The sequence below is a fragment of the Dasypus novemcinctus genome, chromosome 13 (genome assembly GCF_030445035.2).
Source record: "Dasypus novemcinctus isolate mDasNov1 chromosome 13, mDasNov1.1.hap2, whole genome shotgun sequence".
Classification (NCBI taxonomy): Eukaryota; Metazoa; Chordata; class Mammalia; order Cingulata; family Dasypodidae; genus Dasypus; species Dasypus novemcinctus.
Window position 1 is genome coordinate 62,196,073 of NC_080685.1, and position 26,733 is coordinate 62,222,805.

Below are 26,733 nucleotides of genomic sequence, written 5' to 3' on the forward strand. Positions count from 1 at the left end.
CATTATCATTATCATCGTTATTATCATTTTAATTGGGGACATTGAAGTTCAGAAAAATTATATAGCTTTTAAAATTACACAATAAAAGATAGTGGAATTGGAAAGCAAAGTGGAGTGAAAAGGGAAGGGAGAAGAAAAAAGAAAGGAGAGAATATACATTGGTTGCCTGTTAAGTTGCAAACTTTATATATTATTCATTTTGTCTTCATAATAACTCTATTAGATAGGCATTATTATTTTCTTTTATAGGTGGACTGGGGCTCAGGAAGTATGCATAATTTGCCCACTGATGATAGTAAAAGGCAGAGTCAGGATTCAGATCCAGCTCTGTCTGCCTTCAAAAACCATACTTTCCCCACCATAATCTACTCTCCTGTACTGTACTATGCTATTCTATACATTCTGTATTGTAAAAAATCCTCATTTGGAATCCAGGGGTCTGGTCCTCTGAGATCTAGACCTGTGCTCTCTCTAGGATATCTGGACCTAGCCAAGAAATAGAAAGCTCACCCCAGTTTGGGCATTAGGAGAGCCCTGAGAATAGAGAAATTCAGATGCTCAACTTGGTTCCACCAGTGATTGACTAAGTATCCAAATGGAAAGTAAGTTCGTGAGGCTGTGTCCTTCAGTTTCTCTCAATGTCCCAGAGATACATGTGGTTTTGGAATCACACAGACCTCTCCATGCCTCAGTGTTCTCATACATAAAATGGGATAAGAAAAGCTACCTTATATGGTTACTGTACGTATCTAATTAGGTAACATACATGAGTGCAGTCTTGAGGAGGTGCTCCTGAAATGTAACTTCTTTCTCTCCATATTCCTTTTCTGTCTCTATTGTGCATCTCTCCCCTCTCTCCCTGCTAACCCTACCATCCAACACTTACGAATATAGTGCATTTATCACTACCTCCCTGTAGGATCTGTGGGAAGATTAAATGTGTCGAAACGATGCCAAGGGCCTGGCCTATGCCTAGAATATGTGCTAGGGATTCAGTAATGCTGGTTCCCCTCCTATAAAGATGCTGTGAGGATAGGAAGGGATATACTTTTGCAGCTTTCCAAGAGTCTCTTAAGAGGGGTGCTGCCCAAGAGCACGTGGATGGCTTTTTGGAGACCTGTGTTGCATTCTTTTAAGGAATATAGTCCAAGGTCTGTGTTCACCAGAGCCCAAGAGATGCATACATAGCCCTCTGTCCTATTAAGCAAATGTGATCTGGTGGGTGGATTTTCCAGGTCCTTCATTTCTCCTCCATCTCCTTCAACCCACTCATTTTGTCACTGCTTCCTCATTTTTTACTTAGTTATATCTCCATGCAAGATGTAACAGAGCAGAGTAGGAGGGAAAAGATGAAGTCTATTCACCCTATTTCCATTCAGCAGTTGATTTGACAGGGCTCAGTGGATTTAGAAGGAGATTTTTGGAACACCTGCAACATTTACTCACTTATGATCTTTGTGACTTTTGTTGATAGTTGAAAGCCAGAACTGTATTTTATAGGGTCACATGATACAATAAAGATAATTTGAAAGTTGTAGTTGTAGAAAATCTCAGAGTAATAATTGGAAGTAATCTTATTGTCTTGTAGGTGACTATGATGATCTTTTCTATTTTGGATTTTATGTTTGTGGCCACATATCTCTTTCTTAATTATGACCTTTTTAGTGAAATCTTAAAAAACAAGATTTTCAAATAGTTATGGAGCTGCTTTCCAGATGAGAAATTCCCAAATTAGTGAAAGAGAAACAGCATTTTGGGTTAGAAATAGGAAACTGAAGCCAAAGTTAGAATGAACTGGTGCCTGAATCGACAAGGTTTAATTCCAAGTGACAAAGTTACATAATGAAAGAGGTCTTTTTTCCTTTTTTTTTTTTTTCCCTTTGTTTTCTCTCCTTTTCTGATGTTCTCATGGCTGAATTCACTTGGCAGAACTATTTCCGAGACACCTGGAATATCTTTGACTTCATCACAGTGATTGGAAGTATCACAGAAATTATCCTGACAGACAGCAAGGTAAATGGCTCATAAAACACTCCCTTGTCTTTAAGCGTTGCCCTGAAGTAGCATTTTAAAAAAAAATCCTTTGCATATTCAGTTCATCTTTTTTTAAAAGATTTATTTATTTATTTATTACTCTCCCCTTCCCCCCCACCCCAGTTGTCTGTTCTTTGTGTCTATTCGCTGTGCGTTCTTCTTTGTCTGCTTCTGTTGTTGTCAGCGGCATGGGAATCTGTGTTTCTTTTTGTTGTATCATCTTGCTGTGTCAGCTCTCCGTGTGTGCAGCGCCATTCCTGGGCAGGCTGCACTTTCTTTTGTGCTGGGCGGCTCTCCTTACGGGGCATGCTCCTTGCACGTGGGACTTCCCTACGCGGGGACACCCCTGCGTGGCTTGGCACTCCTCGCGCACGTCAGCACTGTGCATGGGCCAGCTGCACATGGGTCAAGGAGGCCCAGGGTTTGAACTGTGGACCTCCCATGTGGTAGGCAGACGCCCTATCCACTGGGCCAAGTTCACTTTCATTCAGTTCATTTTTAATCCATCAAACCAAGTATGTAGTCCTCTATGTTGGAAGTTCTGCCTCGCTCCTGAGCATTACCAGAATGCAAACATTGCAATGGCGCTGGTTCCACAAGAAGCCTAGCTGCATTTACATAGCTCAAATAGTAGGCATCTAATAGGGTGAGTGGACTAGAGGGTGTCAAAGAGTCCTGTTCTGTCAGATACTTTGGAAGATACAAAGAGGCACTGTGTCTTTGCCCTCAAAGTTCTTAGAGCTGAAATGTCTTCCTAAATATGTTCATCCTAAAGAGGACTTGGAAAGCTCATCTTTGACTATTGGAGGGGTCCCTGGACGTGCTCTCTTTGCCGTCTAAGTCCAGTTAGGGCCACTTGGTAGAAGAGCAGGGAGGCAGGTTTTGTCTGACGTGGGCAGGGCACCACTATGAATGACTTCTCTTGGTCCTTTTACCTGGGAATAGAGGGAGGCCTGGGAAGGACCTTGCTGCCTGCCACCTGGATTCAGGGTTATAAACGAAAGACAGAAACCTCATCTCATTTTATGATCTGAAGAAGGTTTAAACATGCCAGTACTGGTGGCTAGATTTTCTAAATGACCATAATGGCACTAATTACGTGTTTGCCTTTGTTCCACCAGCTGGTGAACACCAGTGGCTTCAATATGAGCTTTCTGAAGCTCTTCCGAGCTGCACGCCTCATAAAGCTCCTGCGGCAGGGCTACACCATACGTATTTTACTTTGGACCTTCGTGCAGTCCTTTAAGGTAAGAGGACAGAGGTGGCCCTGTCACAGCAGATGGTGCAGCCAGGCAACTCTGGGTCACTCGGTATCATTACTCAAGTCCCTTTACCTCTGAGAAGTTGACACTAGTAGAATGAGCAATTGTCAGAAGCATTAGATAAATACAGCAGTCCTTAGTTACAGCACGGCTCTGATGGGCAGTGGTCAGCTTATGTCTACTGCATAAAACCTCATCCTACAAAAACACCTCAACTTTGTCACTCAGGCATTCTCTGTGCCCCTGAAGCAGGGGGTGTGTTTGAGAAGTTGCTCCCCTCCCTACGTGTTCCAGATTGCCCCGAGCAGTATCATCCATATACAGAGGCAGCTGACTGTGGCCGATGTCTCCTGCATCTTCAGGGAACTAGTCAGAGGATTTATTTCATGTCATCACTTTCTAACGGTCTCCTTGAGTTGTTTCATGGCAGATGCCTCACACCAGTCCCACCTGTGTGTCTTTACCAGTAACTCCTGAGCCACTGAATATATGGCATGCTGATGCTTACCCCCAAGTCCTAGAACAAATAGGAATGCCTGGCAAGGTTAATAAGGTGAGCTGCCTTTGAACGGGCTCACGGTTCCATATAGAGGCGTAGTGAGTGTGAGTTAAAATTTGACACCCAAGATCCACTTTAATGGCAGAGACCTTATAGTAAAAGAAATTTTCCAAACATATTTTAAATATCTTCAGGCTCTACCAAATATCATAAATAGTTGTTTTTTAAGGTTTGGGGAATCCTAGGTCTGTTCAAATACTTACTATTTTGCTTTTCTACTAAAAAAAAACTTTTCAATGAATGTGTTTTGAAAATAAATTTTAAGACGTTAAGTGACTCAAAGGTGAAAAGCCGTGAATTCACTGAATTGCCTTAATTTTAATTATTTGTTAATTTTAATTAGAAATTAAAGAAGGCAAGCCAGTGAATGTGTGGTTTCTTGTCATTTGAAGAGGGAGCCCACCCCACATCTTCATTATTGATTTATTTCTTTGTTGAGGACCACACGGTTTGATATGTGAGATCATTTGTAAGGATGTTCAGGCTCCTAGGGCATTTTTTATCACATCTAAAATTTGTCATGATAGGTGCCGCAAAGGCCTCAAGGAAAACTGTTTTCCCCAAGCCAGAGGACAGAGGAAAGATCTGAAACCTCAGCACGGGTTTACCATTTGAGTCTCCGGTGAATTTGGATTTAGAATTTGAAACACAGCCACCCTAAAACCTTCTTTTTAAAGACCTGCCCAACAAACTACAGGTGTTAGTGAGAAATATACATCAGATTTTCATATTATCATGATCAACAATCCTCTGTAAAATTATGTGCTATTGAGGATAAAGAAAAGGATGTCAACAATTGATAGTCAAGTGTTTGGCTTATTCCAGTGAATACTATAGAGAACAGTGAAGATGGGGGAGTCTTCCACTGGGTGACACTGTCATAGATAGGTATTTTCTTTCCAGGACAGTCCAAGGACATAGTATAAAAGTTGTTTCTTTTTTTTCAAACTTTATTTCAAAACCAAAAAATTAAAAAAGAGGGCAGCTTAATAATTAGTGAGGAAGCATTATCTAAAAAAGTTCTGTCCATGCACTTTTATCTCATCTAATCCTAAAAACAAGCTCAATTTTCCTCCAGTGTTTAGAAAGAGAAACAATGATCACAGATTTGGTTAAATGATATGATCATGGTCTCTTTGTTAATGAAGTAAACGAAGAAGAGAAGGGGAAAAAAGCTTAATCATATTCATATCTCATAAAACTTAATATTCTTTTTTTAACCTTCACAATTGATATTGTACCTTCTTTGCTTTTGTGACAAAAATATTACAATATCATTGTTAATTATACTCTATAAGTTACATTAGTTTTATTTCCCCATGTATCACCATATTCTTAACACCATATAGTAGAACATTTCTGTTTTATGTTAACCAAAATCCTCATCTACAGCCAGAATTACTGTTATACATTCCCTGTATTAATCTCCAGCTACCTTCCAACTCACATTAACCTCCTTAGACTGCCTGTTAGCCACACTCACATCACAGATCAACAGTGTTTTTACTCTACATACATCCAGCATTGGCTCTCTCATTCCGTCTCCCACCAACCTACACTCCATAGTCCAACTCCGTAAGTCTACTCATTTTGTTTCTTAATTCAGTTTAACAAAAGCTGCCTCTGCAACTACAGAGCAGAGAGCCACACAATTTAAAAAGAACCTTTCCATTGCCTCTACCTCCCCCACCCAAACCTGAGCAACACACTGTCCTACCACTACTGGACGCCCCTCAGAATGTCTTCCCTCTTTTCCCTTATTCTGTGTTCATGATAACAGAGAACAGAATGAATCTTTGGTTCTCTCCCCAAAGCTGGGGTAGGAGGAGCTGAACTAGGAACTGGAGGTAATGACGTGGAGAGGGGCAGGGAGAAAAGAGGAGAAGGCAGCAGCACCCCACGTGGCAAGAATCCTGCCTCCCTGATACCCCCTTTCAGCGGGAGGATCCACATCACCTCTCGATGCAGCCACTCCTCTTCACAGGTCCTGGGTATCAGCACTTCATCAGAAAGTACTTCATCAGCACCAACTTTTATTTGCATTTGCATTTTATCCTGTAGTCAAGTTGTAATCAGACTCCCAAGACTCTTCATTTAGTTAGCTCAGTTGATAAGCTCTGCCCCTCATGCCATCTAAAAGCTTTCAGTCCCATCTGTTAGGATTCAGAGTGTGCATTCAGGACAGAGGGTGGAGACTCATAGTGGCACATCCGCCAATATGGTAAAGAAGGACTTCCATGTCTACGCTGAAATCACTCTAGAACTATAGTCACCCACCCTGGCCCCAGTGCCAAACTGCCTTACCTCTGCTTTTTCCCAAAGTCCCCAAAGATGAGTCCCTGCCTTAACATTCCTTTACTCCTTCACTCCTCCCATTCCCACAACTGAAATGTTTTTTTCCCCCAAAGTGACAGTAAGCTGGCACAGTGTGGAATTTTGTAGATATATGCCATGTAGATATATGGCAAGGTTTTGTGGTTGCTAATACTAAAGTGGGCTTTTTGGAAATTTGTACAACACATAATGGAACATCAGGAGACTTAAGCATTGGACAGTAATGTTTCATCAGAGGATGAAAGAACTTTCTAGGAACTGACAAACAAAGGAGCCCTTGGCCATTTTGCTTTGCTTCCAGGTTCTCCTCCATGAGCTTTGCATAGTGTGTGGGAGTCAGATGGGATAATATAGGGATTTGGAAGCCAGAGCTAGATGCTTGCAGTGTAATTTGCATCACAATTACCCAGGTTATTAATATTCTACTGCCAAAGTGGGATGAATCCCAAGGCCAGGACATTTTCCTAGATCTTCTTGGAGATAAGGGCAGTGCTCTTGGGTGAGTGGGTATTCTTGACGGAAGATAAGTTTCAAGGCACTCGGTGGCTAACAGATTCCATATGTCAGAGGACACGGGCACCAGCTCAAGCCTTATACCTGAAAACTGAATAGCCCCAGGGAGTAAAGAGTCCCAGTCTTCTGTAAAAGTCAGCCTCAGGAGGCAAGAGTTAGTGACTGCAGGGTATTGAGCCTGGAAGCTGTCTACCTTTTAATTAATGGTCATATTTCTACTTTCCTTCTAGGCCCTCCCCTACGTCTGCCTTTTGATTGCCATGCTCTTCTTCATTTATGCCATCATTGGGATGCAGGTGAGCTGGTGCATCAGGGGCCTGGTGGGGGACAGCTGTCACTCAGATATCCCTGGCTTAGTAGCCTGAGCGCGCAGGACTGAGGGTGGTGTGCACCTCTTCTTGCTTAGGGGATACTCCCAAGGGCCCTGCTGCAATGTGATCTTGGAAATTCCACATGTGCAGTGGTTTCCATTCAGGTCACCCAGGGCACCAGGCGATGGTGATGCTGACATATCGGCAGCTGGACTTCTGTGGAGGAAATCACAGAACTGAATTAAAGACAATGTCATGGTTCTGAGCTAGAGGGAGCCCCCATGAGGCTGGGGAGGGAGAAGAGCTTGTGGTGACCCATTTCTCACAATGGTATTTGGATCTCTGGTACTTGGTGTAGGCCTAAAAGGTCAGATGGTTGTTCTCTGTCCACGGTGAAACCACAAGAGCCTGAGTTAAGTCTTGAATGGCTGAGATTTATGCCGTAAGACCTCTTCCTCCCCCACTGAGGAACCCTGCTGGAGTTGCATTTTCCTGGAGAGACCAAAGGGGCACAATTCAGCTAATTTCTTTCTTAAAGGAACTTGCAGCTTGCTGCATAGTTTCTTGAGATACCACATTCTTTCCACTTTCAGGACTAGAGGCAGGAAAGGTTCCCAGGGAGGGGCCTGCTAAGCAGAAGAGGCCAAAAGGAGACAGTTTCAAAAGCAACTGTCATTTGTGGTGGGTGAATTCCTGCTGTAAACAACCAGCAACACCTCCCATGAACATATCGGGGTGGATACATAAGTTTCTGCTTGTCTCAGGGTGGTTCTCTCTGAAGCAAAGCCCCTCAGATTGGAGTTGTCGTGACTAAAACCCGGCAAAGAATTTCAGCCAAGTTGCGGCATCCTGCAGTCAGGCAGTCTGGCTGCCTTTGGCCTGGCGGCCGTCTTCTCCCTGTATCTGCCATCTGGGGTAGCAGCAGCGTCTCCCAGGCTTGCTGCATCAGCAGCGCTTTGCAGAGGGTCTCTGAAATGTCTCTTCTTCTTGCTCCTCTCTTTTGCCTGTACTTCATAGTTTTGTTCTTCCTCTAGCTCCATTACTGGAGAGTTTTGTTCTCCTCAAATGCAACAGAATGTCAAGTGCCGAAAAACTGTGAGCCTTGGTTGAGAAGTAATAAGGGCTCCTTAGCAGGTGCTATTTCATTAGAGGGTTAATGACAATACCAGGGGTTTTGTAAGCAGAATTACTGCTGATGACTTCTCAACTGCCTAATATTTAAGTCTAGAATGAAAATGTTCTCAAATAGCAAAATAAGAACATGATTAAATCAACATCTTTTTGCCCATGCTTACCCTCCTTTCATCTTCAAGCAAAATAATCTAGAAAAAGACCTTCTCCAATACTGACCTGCTACTACCGGTACTATAATAATAATAATGCTGATTTCCATTACCTGAGTTTCGTGGTATGTCAGGCACTGTGCTTAATATGCATTTTTCTCCTTCCCTCCACAGTCTTCCTTTTCTTCCCACTCCCTTCCCAACTTCTTATTAATATATAATCAAGATATAGGAATAATGTGTTTGGGAGTGATGTGATGCATGATTAGGTAACTTATAAAATGCTCAAGGTCTTAGATACTAATGGAAGAGAACTGAGATTTAAACTCAGCTTGGTTTTCTCCATAGCCATGTTCTCAACTCTCTTCCCACAAACAAACAGAAGTATTTATTTGACCCGTTAGTGAGAAGTGGGAGCCGTTCAGTTATGAAATTGTAACCATTACAATCACTGTAATGTCTAACATATCATTCTCCTTAGACTTCTTTCCAAAAAATCAGAGCACTGTCTCCATTCCACAGAGACACAAATGGCATTCCCACTGTGACTTGCCCTTAGTTGACCCTTCCCTCATCCTGGTTCGTGCCGAGACCCAGCACTGTTCACGAAGCAGGAGCCTGAGGTTGTTACTAGAGAGATGCCATCCAGTGTAGTCAAAAACAGTAATCCATACAAATACAGAGAAAAAAGTGCAGGACTTAAGCTTTGGAAAAACATAAATAGCAACAGGATGTATCTAGGAAAAGTATCCTTATTCTGAACTTTCAACGACTTAAGGAGAGAGAGCTTTGCAGAAGGATCTGAAGATGGAGGGAAGAACTAACCTGCTGGGTTTTGGAAAGAGCCCTGGGGCTACAGGTAGTTAGGGGATGAGGTATTGAGCCTCAGCCCTGCCACTATCCAGCTGTGCAAATTTGGTCAAGTCACCAAACCTGGGGAACGGACGTGGCCCAGTGGTTAAGGCGTCCGTCTACCATATGGGAGGTCCGCGGTTCAAGCCCCGGGCCTCCTTGACCCGTGTGGAGCTGGCCCATGCGCAGTGCTGATGCGCGCAGGGAGTGCCGCCCCACGCAGGGGTGTCCCCCGCGCAGGGGTGTCCCCCGCGTAGGGGAGCCCCACACACAAGGAGTGCACCCGTAAGGAGAGCCACCCAGCGCGAAGGAGGGAGCAGCCTGCCGAGGAATGGCGCCGCCCACACTTCCCGTGCTGCTGACAACAACAGAAGCGGACAAAGAAACAAGACGCAGCAAATGGACGCAGAGAACAGACAACAGGGGGGAGGGGTGGGATTTAAATAAATAAATAAATCTTTAAAAAAAAAATGTCACCAAACCCCTCTGGGCCTTAATTTTCTTACCAACAGGGGTTAGATAGATAGTTCACAGGTCCTTTCTAGTTCCAAAGTTCTGTGGATCCAAGAAAATGGATTTAAACCTATATTCTTGCTATGCCTTCTGGTAGGTCTCAGCATCCAGCATCCTTTCTTTCTCTTCCATGCCCTTTTTTTTATGCAGTGTTGGGGAATGAACCCGAAACCTCGTACATTTAACCACCGAGCTACTCCCACTCCCCTCTTCCACGCCCTTTTGATGTAGGAGAGTTGGGTTACTGACAAGTGAAATGCTTAAAAAAAATAGTGAAAGAAAGTTTTAAAGGCCACTTATCACAATAAATATGTATTTTTGGTTTGGAAAGTATCTTAGAAGAGATTAAAAATAGCTGTAGTTTCTTTGGCTGTTACACACATGCCATGTGCAAAATGACAGTGAGCCCTCCAAATAGTTCATAATTGGATGCCTGTTTGAGAAAATCATAACAAGGGCAACTAACAATGGTTTCACAAGTGTTATAGGGAGAGAAAACTCGGTAGGTTGTGTGTATGTGACACAACAGGGATAAATTGTGGCTTCTCTACCACGAGTGTTGAATGAAAGAAGAGAGAAGGCGATGGGAACAATGGCAAGGATGTAGGACAGTTTCCTCCCAGGGTATCCAGGACTAATTAGATTAGGTTGTTTGGGTAGGTTTGTTTTAATGCTACTATTTATCTTTTGGGTGTGCTCTACCTTCTTATGCTCCTCTTTCCTTTCTTCCCCCCTACAGCAAGGTTGCCACCTCCATACCCCCTGACAGACAAGTAATATTTGGGTTTTGAAAAACAACTATCGAGAACAAATTCCCAAAGCAGGTGTCAGTGGGAGTTACTTGAGCAAAATAGCTGGGGGCAGAGATTGTTCCTCAATTGCATATTGTAAAAACTGAGAGGGGAAAAATGTGTTCCATTTAGCATATACTAGATAAACTGAAGCATGTTAAATGTAGGCTGAACATTATCTCAAATGGCTGGAAAAGTAACCCAGAAAGCCTTCAGTTGTTTAAGCACTGACTTCTGAAACATGGTTGAGGATGGAGGGTACTTGGGTAAAAGCACCATCTTCATCCAGAGAGACTTAGGGTTGATCTCAGCTCTAGGCAGACTGTCATTACTCACTGTCTGTGGCTGAAGATCTCTGGGTGGTCCCTCTTTTTCACATGAATTGCTCTGGCCTCATGCTAAGTTCAATGACCAGGAATGGAGTGGTAAGCTTCACCCTGTGGCCAGATCTACCCAAAGCCTTTTTCTTTTTCCTATTCAAAGTATCCAGTTGTCCAGACATTCTCCATCCTATTGGTCTAGACTTCATTTTAGCATCTACATAATGATCTCTTTGGAATGGGAATTGGGTCTGTTGGATGGTATATGTATACATGTGGCTATGTGTGTGGGCTTTTTCTCACAGACTTAGATTATAGACCTCTCAAGCGGAGATTTGACTGCCTGGAGAAAAACATATTATAGGAAGATAGAGAGCTCCCTCTCTGACCTAGGTGGCTTGAAAATTCCAGGGCAGTATCTTCCCAAACCATAATTCATATATATATATATTTTTTTTCTTTTTTTCCCAAATACAGATGTTCCTATTACTACTACCTGTGACAGGAAGAGAAGGATGATTCCTTCCCTGTACTCCTGTTATGGGATAATGCTTTTTTTTTTTTATTGATTTTGTAAAAATATTACATTAAAAAAAATATGAAGTCCCATTCAACCCTACCACCCCCACTCCACCACTCCCCCCTCAGCAACCCTCACTCCCATCATCATGACACATCCATTGCATTTGGTAAGCTCATCTCAGGGCATCTCTGCACCTCATGGTAAATGGTCCACATTATAGCCCATACTCTCCCCCATTCCATCCAGTGGGCCCTGGGAGGATTTACAATGTCCGGTGATATGGGATAATGCTTTTGATAAACTCCTTGAGTACCATGGTGACAGGAACCATGGGAATAAAGAGACCAAATTAGGGGTGGGTGGAACTACATATAGGCAGAATGACTTTAGAAGGCCTCGCCTCCTGCAGCCCTGGCAAGCATTAGTTCCTTTGACTTTCCAGAGCAGTGGATACAAGCACAGCTGCATATCAGGCCAGGAAGTGGGCATCCACCAGTCTCTCTGGCTTTGCATTGTCTTTTCAGGGTGAGGCCACTTGAAAAAACCATGTGTGTGGACTTGCAAACCCTGCAGGTTCATCTCATGCCATGTGCTGGACACATGACACAGCTCAAGAGTTCTCATTGTCTGCTGTTCCTTTTCTCCCCAAGGTGTTTGGAAACATAAAACTAGATGAGGAGAGTCACATCAATCGGCACAACAACTTCCGGAGTTTCTTTGGTTCCCTCATGCTGCTCTTCAGGTACCTGGATGCATAACTGTTGTGGCTGGGCTCTCAGATGGCAGGGAAGAGAATCGGTCTGCCTCTTCCTTCTGGCTCCCTTTACCTCTCTCTCTTTTTTTAAAAATTTATTATTGATTTTATTTATTTATTATTATTTTTGAAGATACATAGATCACACAAAATCTTACATTAAAAAATATAAGAGGTTCCCATATTCCCCACTCCACACACCCCCCACTTCTCCCACATCGACAACTTCTTTTATTCTGCCTCCTCTGTGGAATGAGGTAGGGAAAGTGTGTGTACTGTGAGCACAATGCCTTCGTGAAACCACCCTGATAACATTAGAAAAGTTATATCACCCCCTTGACTCCGTAGTTAGTTTGCAAGTTGCAATTTCAATGTGTACATTCCAGAGTTCTGGGAGGAAAAAGTGGAGGACAGTTGCTTACAGACCAAATCCCATTTAAGGGCTGAAACTATGAATGGCCAGATTTATGTGGGTGTCTTAGAGAGTCCCTCCACTATCTCTACCACTCTCCGCAGAGACCCCGCAATAACGGAGAAGCAGTGGGTTAGGTGGCCCAACTCAAGAGGGACCTCATTGGTGCTCTTCATCGCTGAAGGGAAAGCACTAGAGGGAGCTGGAGCTGGTGGGTGGAAAGGTGCCTGCTGGGGCCTAGGGCAAGAGGAAGACAGGATGGGTGAATTGGGAAAGGGCTGAAGACAGGATGGGACATGCAGACCTGCTACTGCTAACCAAAATGGCTTTGGGCTCAGGAGTGCAACAGGTGAGGCCTGGCAGGAGATCATGCTGTCATGCCTGGGGGAGAAGGGCTGTGAGCCTGACACCACCGCGCCTTCCGGCCAGAGCGAGAACGAGCGCTGCGGCACCGACCTGGCGTACGTTTACTTTGTCTCCTTCATCTTCTTCTGCTCCTTCTTGGTGAGTAAACTTATGCTTTTGGCTTGAGATGTGGCCCATCCCATCCACCCCAGCCTCTCTGATAAACACACAAGACATGTTTCCTCAGAGTGCATTTGTCTGTCCCTGTCTCCGTCCCTCCCTCCCTCCCTCCCTCTCTCTCTCCCTCTCTCTCTCTCTTACACACACACACACACACACACCCCAGCCCATATTAACAAATAGGTCCTCAAGAGAATTCTTGGAGGCCAGGATGTTTATTCCACTTCTGGGTACATGGCTTCAAATGATTGAGAAAGTCCTTGCTGCTGCTAGGGATGGAGTGTGAGAAGAGGTGATACGTGGAGTATCGTTGAGGGAATAGAGCTATGAGCTTCATGCTGAATCTGTTGCAACCTAGAATAAATCCTTTCTTCTCTATACTTCAGGTATTTTATCTTACAAGTGGGGGTGAAAATATATTGCCTATTTATAGACTTTTGAACTGTTTGCAAGTACCTTGAAAATATAAGGTGATGGCATTAATAAGAGGAGAATGGTGACAATAACAATGCCATAAATGTGGTTCTTACTTGAGATGTCATTACATTTTATGACAAGTGGCCAACTAGGTAGATGTGATAGGATATGACTGATCTGGGCATTAGTAAATATTGAGTAATATCTGTAGAGCACACTACTTAAAAAGTGGCAAGGAGCCCAAGGTGCCGTCTTAATTTTTTCTTTCGGGAGAAAACATGAATCAGCACACCAACATCTAGAAATCTTACCCCACACCGTCAGAAAAGCAGTGATAAATCAAGTAAATGGACGAGATGCTGCCAGATCAATAAGCAGGTCAGTCTGGAGTTTCTGGCCATGCTGACCTCTCTCGGCTGAGCTTCACTGCTAATGTCACATGGGCTATACAAAAGGCAGATGATTGAAACAAGCATGACACTGAAAAGTGGTCAGTTTCATAGCCATTCTTCAAAAAAAAATTAATTATCTCATCTCATTCTCTTTAAAGTGAACAGAAGAGCTCAAGGAACTATTAAATGTAGCTGACAGGCTAATGTAGCAGGGCGTGCACTGCTGGAGCCTTCGGTCTCCCATGTTGCGGTTTTAGCTTTGTCATTGGTCTAGCCTTGGCCAATTCACTTTCCCTTTTGCAGCTTCTGTAAAATAGGAGTAAAAATGACTTGGTGAAAAGAATATATATGCATGGTGAGCTGATACATATGTTGAATATAGTTCCTTCTTTTGTGTGTGAAAGATTTTTCAATTTAAGAAAAAGAACAGTAGACCATTTAGAACTATGTGAGTGCAATGGATAAAATTAGCAAATAACTGAAAGAGACTTTATTATGATGATATTAATTGGAGTTTAAAGGTTTTTTTAATTCCTGTATTTAGCACAGTCAGCACATTTTTATTCAGTAGCTATTATAAGACTTGCCCTGAGCTAGGCACTGCATGTAGAACTGTCAGTGTAACACAGTCCCTCCTTCACCTACAATTGAAGGGGTGAAACAGGCTTATGGGGGTATCAGCGCTTGGTGGTGGGTGAAAGCTAGCATGTAGGAGGCATATACGTGTCTCAATTTTACCCTACATGGTTTAAGTGCTTAATAATAAATATTTAAAAGAAACAAGATATAACTGGCACATTAGAGACTACAAAGTTACTTTTAGAATTTTGAGATGGAGAGATGCTGCATAAGTCACATTACCATTCATTTTAAAGAGGCCACATTCAGTATTAGATGATCTATTTTCAAATTTTGTTCCTACATGAAACTGATTTTGTGACCTTGGGCAAGTCACATAGCTTCTCAGTTCAAATCAATCGCTCTACAAAGATTTCCTGATGCCCTTTAGGGTGCCAGGCTGTGTGCTTGGAGATAAGAATACAAATGTGAAGAAGCAGCACCTCTGCCCTCCAAAGGGTTAGAGTGGGCTCTTCAACAAGCAGTGGTTATGGATGTCATAGCATAGTATTAAAGACTTGACAGATGTAGAACAATAATAATAGTTATTTTTATTAACATTAATATTTAGTTACTGTGATTGGGGTATAAAAGAAATGTGTGGATACATGGAAAACCCTTTATGACCCAAGGCAGTGGTTACATTAAATCTCTGCAGCTCCACTTTCAGAGACAAAAAGAAAGGCCCATTTTAAGATTAAGTTCAGCTGCATGAGACAGAATCCCCAAATAACAGAGGCTTAAGCAAGATGAATGTTGATGTCCTTCCTCTAACAGCCAAGTCTGGGGGGAGGCAGTGCATGCCTATTCTGGTGACTCTACAGAGTTGTGAGGGCCCCAGACTCCTTCCTATTTTCTGCTCCATCACCCCAGGGAATGGCCCTTGTTCTCATGATAGGTATTGATAGCTAGACCTTCGGCCATTCACTTATATTCCAGGCATCAGGACAGAGGAAGGAAGGAAAGAAGGAAAGAGGGAGGGAGGGAGGAGACTGGCTATTAGGATGCAGCCATCATTCTCTGAATTACAGAGATTTAAACCATTTTCTTCTTTCAGACTTTCTCCTTATCCTGTATACCCTGTCTCCATCCACTTGGCTATATAATCTGGAAATCATCAATAGACTCCTGTTCTCTAACCCCATAGCCCAATGGTCTCTATAAGGCAGGACTCTTTCACGTGCAAGTGACAGAAAGGCCAGATAAATCTGACCTAAACAAAAGGGATTTTACAGGCTTGTGTAAATGAAGAGTCCTGGGGCAGGATAGGTTCCTGAAAGGCTTGATCTAAGGACATCACCAAGACCAGGTTTCTCTCTATTAATAGAACTCTTGGCTCCACCCACCTCTGTATTAGCTCTCGCTTCAAATACCCGCACCCCTATGGCTCCAAGATGAATGGAGCAGCAGCTCTAGACTGCACTCCTCACCCATTCGAGACCAACAGGGAAGAACAAGAGTCTTACCCACGAGCTTCAGTACTGCTTCATTGGTGCTCTCTGGATCACCACTCACTTGGCCTGGGAGAATGAGATTTAGTGATTGGTAGAGGCCTGAGTCACAGGTGGTTGATGAATTGTATTAACTAGGAATAGACAAGGGGTGGATGCCCAAAGAGACTGGAAGTACAGTAAACAGGTGGCTAAAACCCAGTAAGACAGTGCTGACAGTGTGGTCCTCAGCCCTGGAGATTTCCCAGGCTGTCACTCCACTCTGGTGTGTGCTCCTATCCTTATCCCTGGCTTGGTTTGAGAGCCCCACAGCACCCTCCTACCTATCCTCAGTCCCCCTCCTGTGTCCTGTTTCTGCCTACCCTCCACACTGCTATGAAGGGTTCTTTCTGAATATAGATACCCTTTGTTCTCTCCTAGTTTAAACCTCTTCAGTGGCTTCTGTTGCCTGTTGAATAATCTAGACCAGAGGTTGGCACACTATGACTCAGAGGCAAAACCTGTTTTTGTATGGATGTCCCACAAGCTAAGAATGACTTCAACATTTTTTAATCATTGGGAAAAAATTAAAAGATAAATAATGTTTCACTGTGTGAAAATTATATGATATTCAAATTTCAGTGTCTACAAATAAAGTTTTATTCGAACACAGGCATGCTCATTCATATACATCTCTATGGCTGCTTCTGTGTGACAGCAACAGAAGTGAATAGTTATAAAAGAGATCATATGGCCTAAAACATTTACTATCTGACCAGTTTGTCGACCCCTGATCTAGTCTCTTAAATGTGGTTTACAAGGTGCTTCTGCAACCAGGCACATGGGCTCAGCTGTGCTGCCCTCCTTGAGTTCCCTGGATGCTCCCACCCTGCATGCCTCTGTGTTCTTGTTCATCCGTGGCTCCTCTTAACACCTCATCTACCTGGCAAACAGTTTCTGGTCTTTCAGGACTCATCTCAAGCCTCAATCCTGTTACAATTATTTTTTTGGCCAGGAGATATTTCCTTCATATTCCTTTCTGCCCCATTGTAACCTGTGTATCTGTCTTTCATGGCTTTTCATATTTGTGGCATTCCTGTGTTTCCTTATGTTTTAGTTTGCTAGGCTGCCAAAATGCAATATTCCAGAAATGGGTTGGCTTTTACAATGGAGATTTATTTGCTTGCAAGCTTATAGTTCTGAGGATGTGAAAATATCCAAATCAAGGCTTTATCAGGTGATGCTTTCGCCCTAAAGCCCAGATGCTGGTGATCCTGCACTCCTGTGTCATGTGGCAAGGCACATGGTGGCGGCTGCTGGTCTCTCCCTTTTCTTCTGGGTTTTGTTGCTTCAGCTTCTGGCTTCCTCTGGCATTCTCTCTCTCTCTCTTTCTCCAAGTTCATCTGGATTATAAAAAATTCCAGTAGGAGGATTAAGACTCTCCCTAGGCCATGCTTTATTGAAATAATCTAATCAAAAGGTTCTACTCACAACAGGTTTACATCCACAGGAATGGATTAACTCTAAGCATATAATTTCCAGGGATCCATCTAGCTTGCAAACTCATATTATGCATGTTCTCTACTAAATATGTCTTTGAGAGTATTCAAATAACAATACTTGCAGAAGGTCTGCTATGCTTTAAGCACCGTGCTAGGCATGAGAATACATGTCTCGACAAGAACTTCCTTTTCTTGAACCTCCAGCCCCTGGAGCTCTGTTTGGAACCTGGGGGGAGGACAATAAATGTTTGTTGAACAAGTGAGTAGACAAACAGGTTCCTGGAAACCATGTGAAAGCCATGAACAGCTTCAAGTAGTCAAACAGTGAGCCATGCATTCAGCTCTGAGGTTTCTCACCAATTCTCCTTTTTGCTCCCTTTGCGGAGCAAAGATGGGATACGAGGCAGAATCGGGCCTTGAATTCATCTAGCCTCTCAGAATGTTTTGGCTGCTGTGCTCCCCCTGCTGCTACAATAACAATTAAATAAATTGAACAGATAATAAAAGTGACCATGGAGTACTTTGCAAGTATAGCATGGCATACTAAAGTGAAGTAACAGTGCTCACACAATGAGATATGTGGTACAAATAATGAAAATGTGTTGCACTCAGCAAGATCAGCAGTACTTTAGTTAGGAACTTCAGCATTTACAAACTCTTGAATTCTTTATTTGCCTTGAAACCTTTTTTTTTCCTGCTTCCTTTGGGTTTACTGTAACTCCTCTTCTCCTCCTTGCCCTTCAGATGCTTAACCTGTTTGTGGCCGTCATCATGGACAACTTTGAGTACCTGACTCGGGACTCCTCCATCCTGGGGCCTCATCACCTGGACGAGTTTGTCCGTGTCTGGGCAGAATATGACCGAGCTGCATGGTGCGTAAGCTGCTCAGACACCCCAGCAGGGCACCTATCAAGGGCCTCAGTTGTTCTCAAGGAAGAGGTTGAAATCAGAGCCCCCTAAGTGCTTGTCTGTTACAGAAGGAGAGGAGATTTCTCCTAGTTGTGGTCTGAGAAAGAGTGCTAGTCCTCAGTTTGGCTCTGGTATTAAGACAGTCATCAAAGACTTGTCTTTTCTTATCTTCCTCTACTCTCTCTTTCCTTCCGTGATAGGACTTGCCCTTTCTTTGCCAATCCCATCACACAGTCCTCACTTCACAGTATTTGGGTGAATATTCAGGGGATCTTCTAATGATTTCTCTCTTCTCCTCTTCCCTTGGTGGTCAGTGGACTCCTCTGAGTCACCAAGGAGGTTGACAAAAGTTGTTTGGATCAGCTGGACATCTGGCCACATGGTCAGTACATCAGTGTCTTTTCTCTCATAACTTTGAAAATATATAAAGAACATAGCAAGTTGTTCTTCCCACTATTCCCTTAAACACTTTTTGATTTTTCTTGCTTGGGACTAAATTAAGTGGCAAGAATTTGCAGGGGTAACCTTTCCAAGTCTCTTCCACTCGCCATTGATCCTGAAGTGATATTGTGCCTTCTAGGCTTTATAGCAGGGATTGGCAAACTACAACCTGTGGGCTAAATTCAGCCCACTGCCTGTGTCTGTAAATAAAGCTTTATTGGGACAGCCACATCCAATCATGTATGTATTATATATGACTGTTTTTGCATGGCAAGGTCAGAGTTGAGTAGCCATGGCAGAGAAGATATCCACAAATCCTAAAATATTTACTCTCTGCCCCTTTACAGAAAAAGTGTGCTGGCCCTGCTTTAGAGTACAGGAGGGCAGCATGTCAGCCCTCACAGTAGAGGAAAAGGAAAGAGTTCTTATGAATGCTCACTTTATGTGAACTTTTCTGCCCCTGGTCATCTTAGGCTTAGGATCTCAACTCACCAGTCAATCCATTCTGGTCCCCCTCTGAAAATATTTTGGGAAATGTCATCATCCTTTACAGGAATGGGCCGTGTTGCTTCCACCTGGAACCCCCTTTCATAATCTGAGACTCATCCCCACATCTGTCCTTCTGTGAGGCTCCTGAACTTGGGTTAATGCTCTAGGGACTGGTAGGGTGAATCACAAATCCTCTGTAATCATTACTGTCTTAGGACCCAGAGTTCTCAAAATTCATGCTTGTTATAATGACTGAGACACACCTTTTACTTTCTGGGCTTGCTTCATGGTGGATTGCCTCCTTCAAAAAGAAAGGACTGTGTTAGAGGGGCTACAGCCAGGCCCGCATCTTATCAGCTCCGTGGCCCTGGACAAGTCATGTGTGAACTCATGTGTGTAACTGTTACTGTAATTGACAATAACCATGTGGAGTATAACTGGAATGGAGGGAAAATTGAGAAGAAGCATGAATGCCCATGGGATTGGAGCCTAAGAACGGACCTCTTCATCCCCCTGGGAGAGGAGAAACCAACTGACAGCAAAGGAGTTCATTGCTTGCCCGGCTCCACTCAGGTGTCACTGGCACTTAGAAAGCCCAGCTTCCCATGGTTTCAACGTTATCTTTGGATCCAAATGCTATCTGCATTAAACTTACTCCTCCCCACTCATTTCAACTGCTGGGAAGAAATGATTCCATGAGGACTAATGTTGGAGATTTGGACCCGAAGGGTATCAGGAATGAAAGAAAGAGAGAAAGAGAGAGTGAAACAAAGAGAGAAAGAAAGAGAGAGAGCTGGGATCAGGGGGTCACTCCTCAGACAACTTTATTTTCTACATGTGGCATTATATATACTCAAACTATCAGGATAACAAGCAGTGTAACTACACATTAACAAGACTCGTAAATTAAAGAACTTATCTCAAAGTACAAAGATTTAGTATTCCTTTCAAACTACAGAGTGTGTTTGCTTGTGTTTCTCCCTGCCCCAGACAGCTCTATACTGTTGACTTGAGAGGCTTAATTGCTGCCTTCCTATGTTAAAAGCATAGCCATGGAAACAGCACGTCTCCCTTTGTGAGACCACCATGCCTCAGTTTCCAATAGACTAATGAGGTGACTCAGGCACGGGAACTTTGCACAAGCAAAGAGGTAAAGGAAAACCTTTCTGTGTGTGCTTTGAAATCCACAGTGTGGCTTATTTTGACAAAGTTTCACTGGTCTTGTCTATGAGATGAGGAGGGTGGGGCGGGCGGTAACTGACAAAAGCTAAGCGAGCCAGAGTCTTCAAAAGGAAGACTGACTGCAGGTTGCAAAGAACATCAGCCTGTGGCCACTGCCAACTCATACGGTTCCCAATCTCACTAAGAAACAAACTAAAAGACTAAAAGGTTAAATTACATCTCAGGAGTTCAGAGACTTGGAAGTACTGATGAGCTGCTGTTGGGAAGGACAGAAAGCAACACCACCAAAATCAAGAAAAGTCTATACAAAGTAAAGCTGGGCCAAAGCACTGGCCTAGATGTGGCCTCTGGTAAGGGCTGGATGTGCAGAGGTGGAGCTACTATGCTTTTGATTTCCAGTGGAATCCCTGCTGTGTACCAGCTTTCGTCTCCAGAGCCCTGGCCTGGTGCTCCCTTGTTCTTGCCCCTAACCGGGCAGATGCTTGAAGCCCCTGGAAATGAAACCAGTGTTAATTCTGACCCTTCCACAGGGGGCCAGAACTCTCTAGAGGGTTTGTACAAAAGGAGGCTGGTGAGCTGGGCCCCACTGCTCCCGGAATTCTGACTGGATCTGACTGAGCTGCCTGTGAGTGGACGGCGGGAGCCAGCTGGGGGGAGACTGCACACGGCCCTTCCCAGAGCACTCTGAACACAGATCCCAGCAGGCTCCTGCTGAGCAGAGAGGAGCTTGCCCAAGCCAGAAGGAGGAGGGAAAGATCTGTCACAAAGAGAAGCAAAGCCTTTTACAAATTCACTTGTGCCAACTGGACTTCTTGCTGGTTAACCTAATGGGAAATTTGTCTCTCACGGTCTGCAGAAAGACACTGACTTTCCTGGTTACTCAGACCTGACAAGCAGGTCTGAGTAACTGAATGTAATCAGTGTCTGTGAAAAGCAAACAGTTCTGCAGTCCACTTCGCGACAGCTTGACATCTGCTCTCGACAGCTGTCAGGCGCATTTGCAAACTGGCATGCTTTGATTCTGAGAGGCCTGGCTCAAGCCACAGTCCAGCTTCTGCATCTGGCCAGGGATTGAGAGATATGTATCTTGGGGTGCTCTTGGTCATTAAGGAAATTATGTTAGGCATTGGTGGGCTCTGATTTCCCATAAAAGTAGTGGAACAGGAATTCCGCAAGCTGATGGTTTTCCGATGCTTACCATTCTTGGTCTCTCCTGGTCTGGCTTTGCCAGGCCCAAGGAAAGAAGCCGCTGCTACCTCCCGCAGCCCTCCCCTTCAAGGCTAAGCTGCCATTTCTTTCCCACCCTTCTCCAAGTGTCCTTATTAACCCACCTGTGCTTCCTTTACAGCGGCAGGATCCCGTATAAGGATATGTACAAATTAGTGCGGGTGATCTCGCCTCCTCTGGGCCTGGGAGAGAACTGCCCCTACAGGGTGGCTTGCAAGGTTTGCCTCCCAGTCCCCAGCCATGGCGCGGCAGTGGGATACACCAACTAACCCTCCTCTCCCTCCTCTGCTCACCACCACTGCTCCACACAAGGGAACCTTCATGTTGCTTTCCTTTGAGTTTAAAGAGGTCCGAACCCTCCCAGAACCAGCAGCTGTTACATAAGGAAGAGGGCACGACTTGAGGGGAAGTCAGAAAAGAGCTAAGGACTTAACAATGAAGGCTGATTTGACCTCTCTCACCTGTATGCGTAGTCACACACACACTCTCACACACACAATCCACTCCACTTTGGTCTATAGATTTAACCAGAGGAACTTTTCCTTCCTCCAGAGAATCTTTTTAATCCAGCAAAGAGTGCCAGTTTCCCTTCACTGGAGACAGCAAAATGGCATGCCCATCAGCCATATATACTGTATCAAAGCGTGATTCCAGCCTTCCCTTCCTCAGCCACACTCACAGCTCCTGGGTATCTTGGCCTGCAGTGATTATAAAAGGAGATAGGACAGAAAGGAGGTGAGAAACAGTCGAGAATGGGAGGAAGAGGTAAGAGTAGGTAAAAGAGTCAGATTTGGTGGTGTGTAGAGGAATGTAACAGCTCAGAGAGCCTGGGAAGGGCTCAGTAGATGACGAAGGGCTCAGTAGATGACCAAGGGCTACTGAGCGGCTTCCTTGCCTTGGAGTCCTGCCTTTTATTGTTGTGGTGGGGCTGTGGGGCCTGTCATTTGCCAAGTCACTGCTTGTGGGTGAGACCACAGACAATGTTCAGGGGCACACAGGACCTCCCTCTTCGACTCTCTAATGTCCCAGCGGCTCTACCAAGCTCCCATCCAAAGGCAAGCCTGCTAGTTAAGGAAAACTCTCCAGGTGCTATTGGAGGGAGGCGTGGGCTTCCTGGAGCACACACAGCTCAGGCAGCTGGAAGAAGATGTAGACCCAGGAAGGATACCAGCCCGGGCAGCGGGAAGAAACTGGCTGGGGATGGGGACACAGTGATTCCCATACTCGGGAGGCTGAACAGCTGCCTCTGCTGAGACTCTTTAAACTCCACCCTGGTGAAACCTGCAGCCGCATGTCGGGAGAGCCGGGGAGGGCCGCATGGCATGCAAGATGCTCTTCCTCTTCCTGGTTTTGTTTCTTCTGTCCCCAGCATGCCGTTGGCCTGGTGCATGCTGGGGAATAAAGAGCTCTCTCTCCCACAGAGCCAGGTGGAAGCAACTCAGCCAACCCTTTGACAAGCAACCACAGCCTACCACATTTCCGTGCAAGACGCTGCCTCCTGCTGCAAACACACCACAGAGAGGGGATACACGACGTTCCACCTGTGGGTGCAGGGAAAGAGAAGGGCCTGATTTCCAGGCCAGCACCCTCAATCCCAGCTGGGGCCAGCAGTTCCAAAGGCCTGACTTGCAGGCCAGCACCCCAGCCCCATTGCTGGAGCACCGTCTATCCGGTTTATACCACTCGCGCACAGCCCTGGGAATTAAAAACAGCCTTGTGTCATATTGGGGATGAATGACGTGAACAGGGAAGCCAGAGTCCTGCCAACCCAGGAGGAGACAATGAGTCCTGCTGACGGTGCACAAGGAGAGTCAGAGGGACCAAAGGTTCCACCGGTGTTCCCGGGTCTGTGTGGGGCGTGATATAAATCCGCACCAGGATGGAGTCACATGTATGATTTGCCTTGATTAACGGGTTTCCTATTCTTTTCCTGTTTGTCCATTTTGGTTTTTTTGTTTGTTTGTTTCTCTTCTGTTTTCTGTATTATTTTGTTTGTTTGCTCTTTGGGAATGCCTGTTTCTCCCCTCCTACCTGTCTGCATCCTTCTCCCCACCTCCTTTCCCTTTCCCTGCCACCCTTCCTGCCCTGCCACCCCACCCCATCCCTACTTACCACCCCTCCATGAGCAGTGGCCGCATCCATTACACTGAGATGTATGAAATGCTGACTCTCATGTCACCACCGCTAGGCCTCGGCAAGAGATGTCCCTCCAAAGTGGCATATAAGGTAGACCACCCCTTCCTTTGTTCGGGGTTAGTGACCAACAGGAAATGGGATCCAGTTGTGGGGAGGCTAGAACATGGGAGGAACCTGGGCTGGGGAGGCGGAGGAGGGAACTAGGGAGAAAAGAAACAATGAGACCGAAGAGGCAGGAAGGTTCTCCAAAGGTGCACAGAAGGATGATGTCATCGAACAATGCAAGGAATGATTTGCAATACTATTCAAAGTTTTTTCGTGTTTTTTTTTTTAACTTTTTATTTTTTTATGTGTTACTCTTTCTTCAGGTGTGTGGCTTCTTGTGAGTGGATGGATAGAAAAGAAGTGCTAAATAGTGTGTACCCATTTAGTGGAAGTGGAATGGTAGCCTCTAGGGTAGCATATATGGGCAAAAAGGAAGCCTAGAGAAAAACAGTTATCTGAACTGATAAAAAGAGAAACATCATCAATCAGATTAACCAAGGATATAACACAGAAATTCCCCAACATTGTTCAAGGAGAAATTTTTAGGAGAGAAAAATGCTCATAAAAAATTTCTTCTTCCAAGCATAGGAAGAAACTATGGCCTAGGAGCAAGTCTGCTAGTCCATGATATACTCAGGAATGCAGCTTTCTTCCCCCATTAGTCCAAATACTGGGTTCTCTTAGAAATACTCAAGAGAAAGGGTGATGAGGGGCCTAAGTTGCATTCAGCACTGGATCCACCTTGGCACAGCTGAGTCATGGAGCCTGGCACTGGAACCTCTGGGTGAATCCCCATGGCTTGCTTAGAGCAGCAGTGTAAACTGGGAGTCACCTGCCATTGTAGTGCTCATAAATTTGGGGCATAAATGTTGCACGTTAGTAATAGAGTCTGTTATTGCCCTTTGGTTTGTAAACTGACCCAAAACTCTGGAACGCACCCAGATTATACCACAGTAATGTCACCACTTCTCCAGAAATTTAAATGAGTGGGAGATAGGTGGGACTAAGATCCAAACATGAAACTGACTTTACACTTCATGGCACCATGTCTGTAGAATTACTTTAAGCAAGAGGCCCTAATGAAGTATTAGAGACCCTCCCTTGGCCAGGCTGGTGGTTCTGCCAGAGGACCTTCTGCTGCTACTTCCACGTTGGACCGCGGGCCATTGCCTTCTACCCCAGGACATGGCTCCTCATGCATAACTTAGCGGCTGGCATCCTTTTGGTTCATGATGGCCACATCCAAAAGTGCTAGGCGGAGGAATGTGGCCTTGAGTTCTTTGCATTTCTGGGCTGAGGCTTGTGGGAGAAGGGGTATGGGGATGAAAAGAAAAGTCTCAAGAATTCCAAAAGCAAGATACTCTCTGGAAAGTGGATTTGGCCATTTCAGTTTGATTCCTTACTCTGGGGGAAGGGAACAAGGCCTGCCCACTCTGCTCCTGCCTTGGACACCCTTCTCTCATTCTCTTTTCTCTGCTCTCCCCATCCTTCTTCCCCTATACCCTGTTTGCACTCTCTCCCTTTTCCATCCTGCTCTACCTCATCCTTGGATAAATTGGACTTATGCATGTTTGATCATGTGCTGGCAAATTCCATCTTTTAAAGACTCAAAAAGGGGGCGCCAGGATGCATCATTCAAGTCAGATAAATCAAAATCTCCCCTGTCACTATCTTTTCTTCACAGTTTTGGGGGCATTCATGAGACAAGCAGCCCTATGGAGCTGTCTTGGAACAGAGAATGGAGCCACCTCCCAGAGCTGACTCCTTTCCCTGAGCCATTTCTCTTAGTAATCACCTCCCATCCCTATAAAAGACATTCTTAGGACTGTGGGGGAGTCCTACAGAATAATCAGGGAAAACACTTTCCCTTGGAATTTGGCATCATTTCCTAGGAAAACAAAATAGCAGCAAACGAACCTTAAGTGAGAAGTAGGGAGAGGAGGACTGGGAAAGGGGCTGGGAATCCTTGCCCTTCTTTTTTGTCTGTGCATTTGAGCTCTGCACTTTTCATCCCTTCTCGCCATGGTGTCTTTCGATATTTGTTTTTGCCTGCTGTTTCTTTTCTCTCTTTCATACAGAGATTGGTCCTGATGAATATGCCGGTGGCTGAGGACATGACAGTCCATTTCACGTCCACACTTATGGCTCTGATCCGGACTGCTCTAGACATCAAAATTGCAAAAGGTGAGCTTAAGAAGGGGGAAAAAAAGGAAAGAAAGTGCTTCTGGAGCAATTCACACAAGGCAATGAATGATAGAAATAATTGAACATTTATTCACCTGGCTAGTAGCACACCAATACAATCCAGTGACCCAGAAATCAAATGACAAGGGTGCTAGTTTCACCTGAAACACTCAGTAATTGTAATATTTGTCATTTCCTCATAATAAAGCAAATGATTTGCTCATCTCTAAGGCTCCTTTCATACTGAGTAGTATATGATCTTCAGTGTGTGGCACATCAGTCATTCTAGAAATATTTGTTGATGGAATAAATGAATTTTAATTATGTTCTTTTTTACATGGTGTTGCTACTCTAAAGTCTCAGAAGGCCCCTGTGACAGGTGTGATCATAAAGGCTACGGTGACCCTTTACTCAGCTTGATTTCTAATACAGTGATTTAGGAGAGAAAGAGTTTCCTACTTCCAGATAAACCATCAGTGCTCTGCTCTTGCTAGCTCCAAATTGTTTTTAACACCAGGCTGCTCATGCTATGCAGTCAGAATTGCTGGAAGAATATATGTGTGTATAATAAGGCAGAGAAACTTGCTTGTGACTATTTCCATTTTCTCCTCTGACATATTGAGCACCTGGGAGGCTTTTAGAATCAATGAGGAAGTTGATATTGGTCTCGGGCCTCAGATCTCTGTGACAGGATATCCCTGAGTCACTGAAAATGGAAGCCAAAATGAGTTTTGCTTCTTCAGCAGGACGACCTGGTATTGCGAAATCCACTGTC

At 44.5% G+C, this 26,733-nt stretch overlaps 1 protein-coding gene across 1 annotated transcript in view; it reads left to right on the forward strand.

Moving 5' to 3' along the window:
* The window catches only part of CACNA1E (calcium voltage-gated channel subunit alpha1 E), a 439,591-nt gene that overhangs the window by 391,058 nt on the left and 21,800 nt on the right, over positions 1 to 26,733 (forward strand). The window contains exons 34-41 of the mRNA XM_004461851.3: positions 1,930 to 2,013; positions 3,156 to 3,281; positions 6,933 to 6,998; positions 11,946 to 12,037; positions 12,800 to 12,965; positions 18,090 to 18,217; positions 23,723 to 23,819; positions 25,853 to 25,958. Coding sequence (XP_004461908.2) covers positions 1,930 to 2,013; positions 3,156 to 3,281; positions 6,933 to 6,998; positions 11,946 to 12,037; positions 12,800 to 12,965; positions 18,090 to 18,217; positions 23,723 to 23,819; positions 25,853 to 25,958 — 865 coding nt within the window. The remainder of the gene's footprint in view (positions 1 to 1,929; positions 2,014 to 3,155; positions 3,282 to 6,932; positions 6,999 to 11,945; positions 12,038 to 12,799; positions 12,966 to 18,089; positions 18,218 to 23,722; positions 23,820 to 25,852; positions 25,959 to 26,733) is intronic.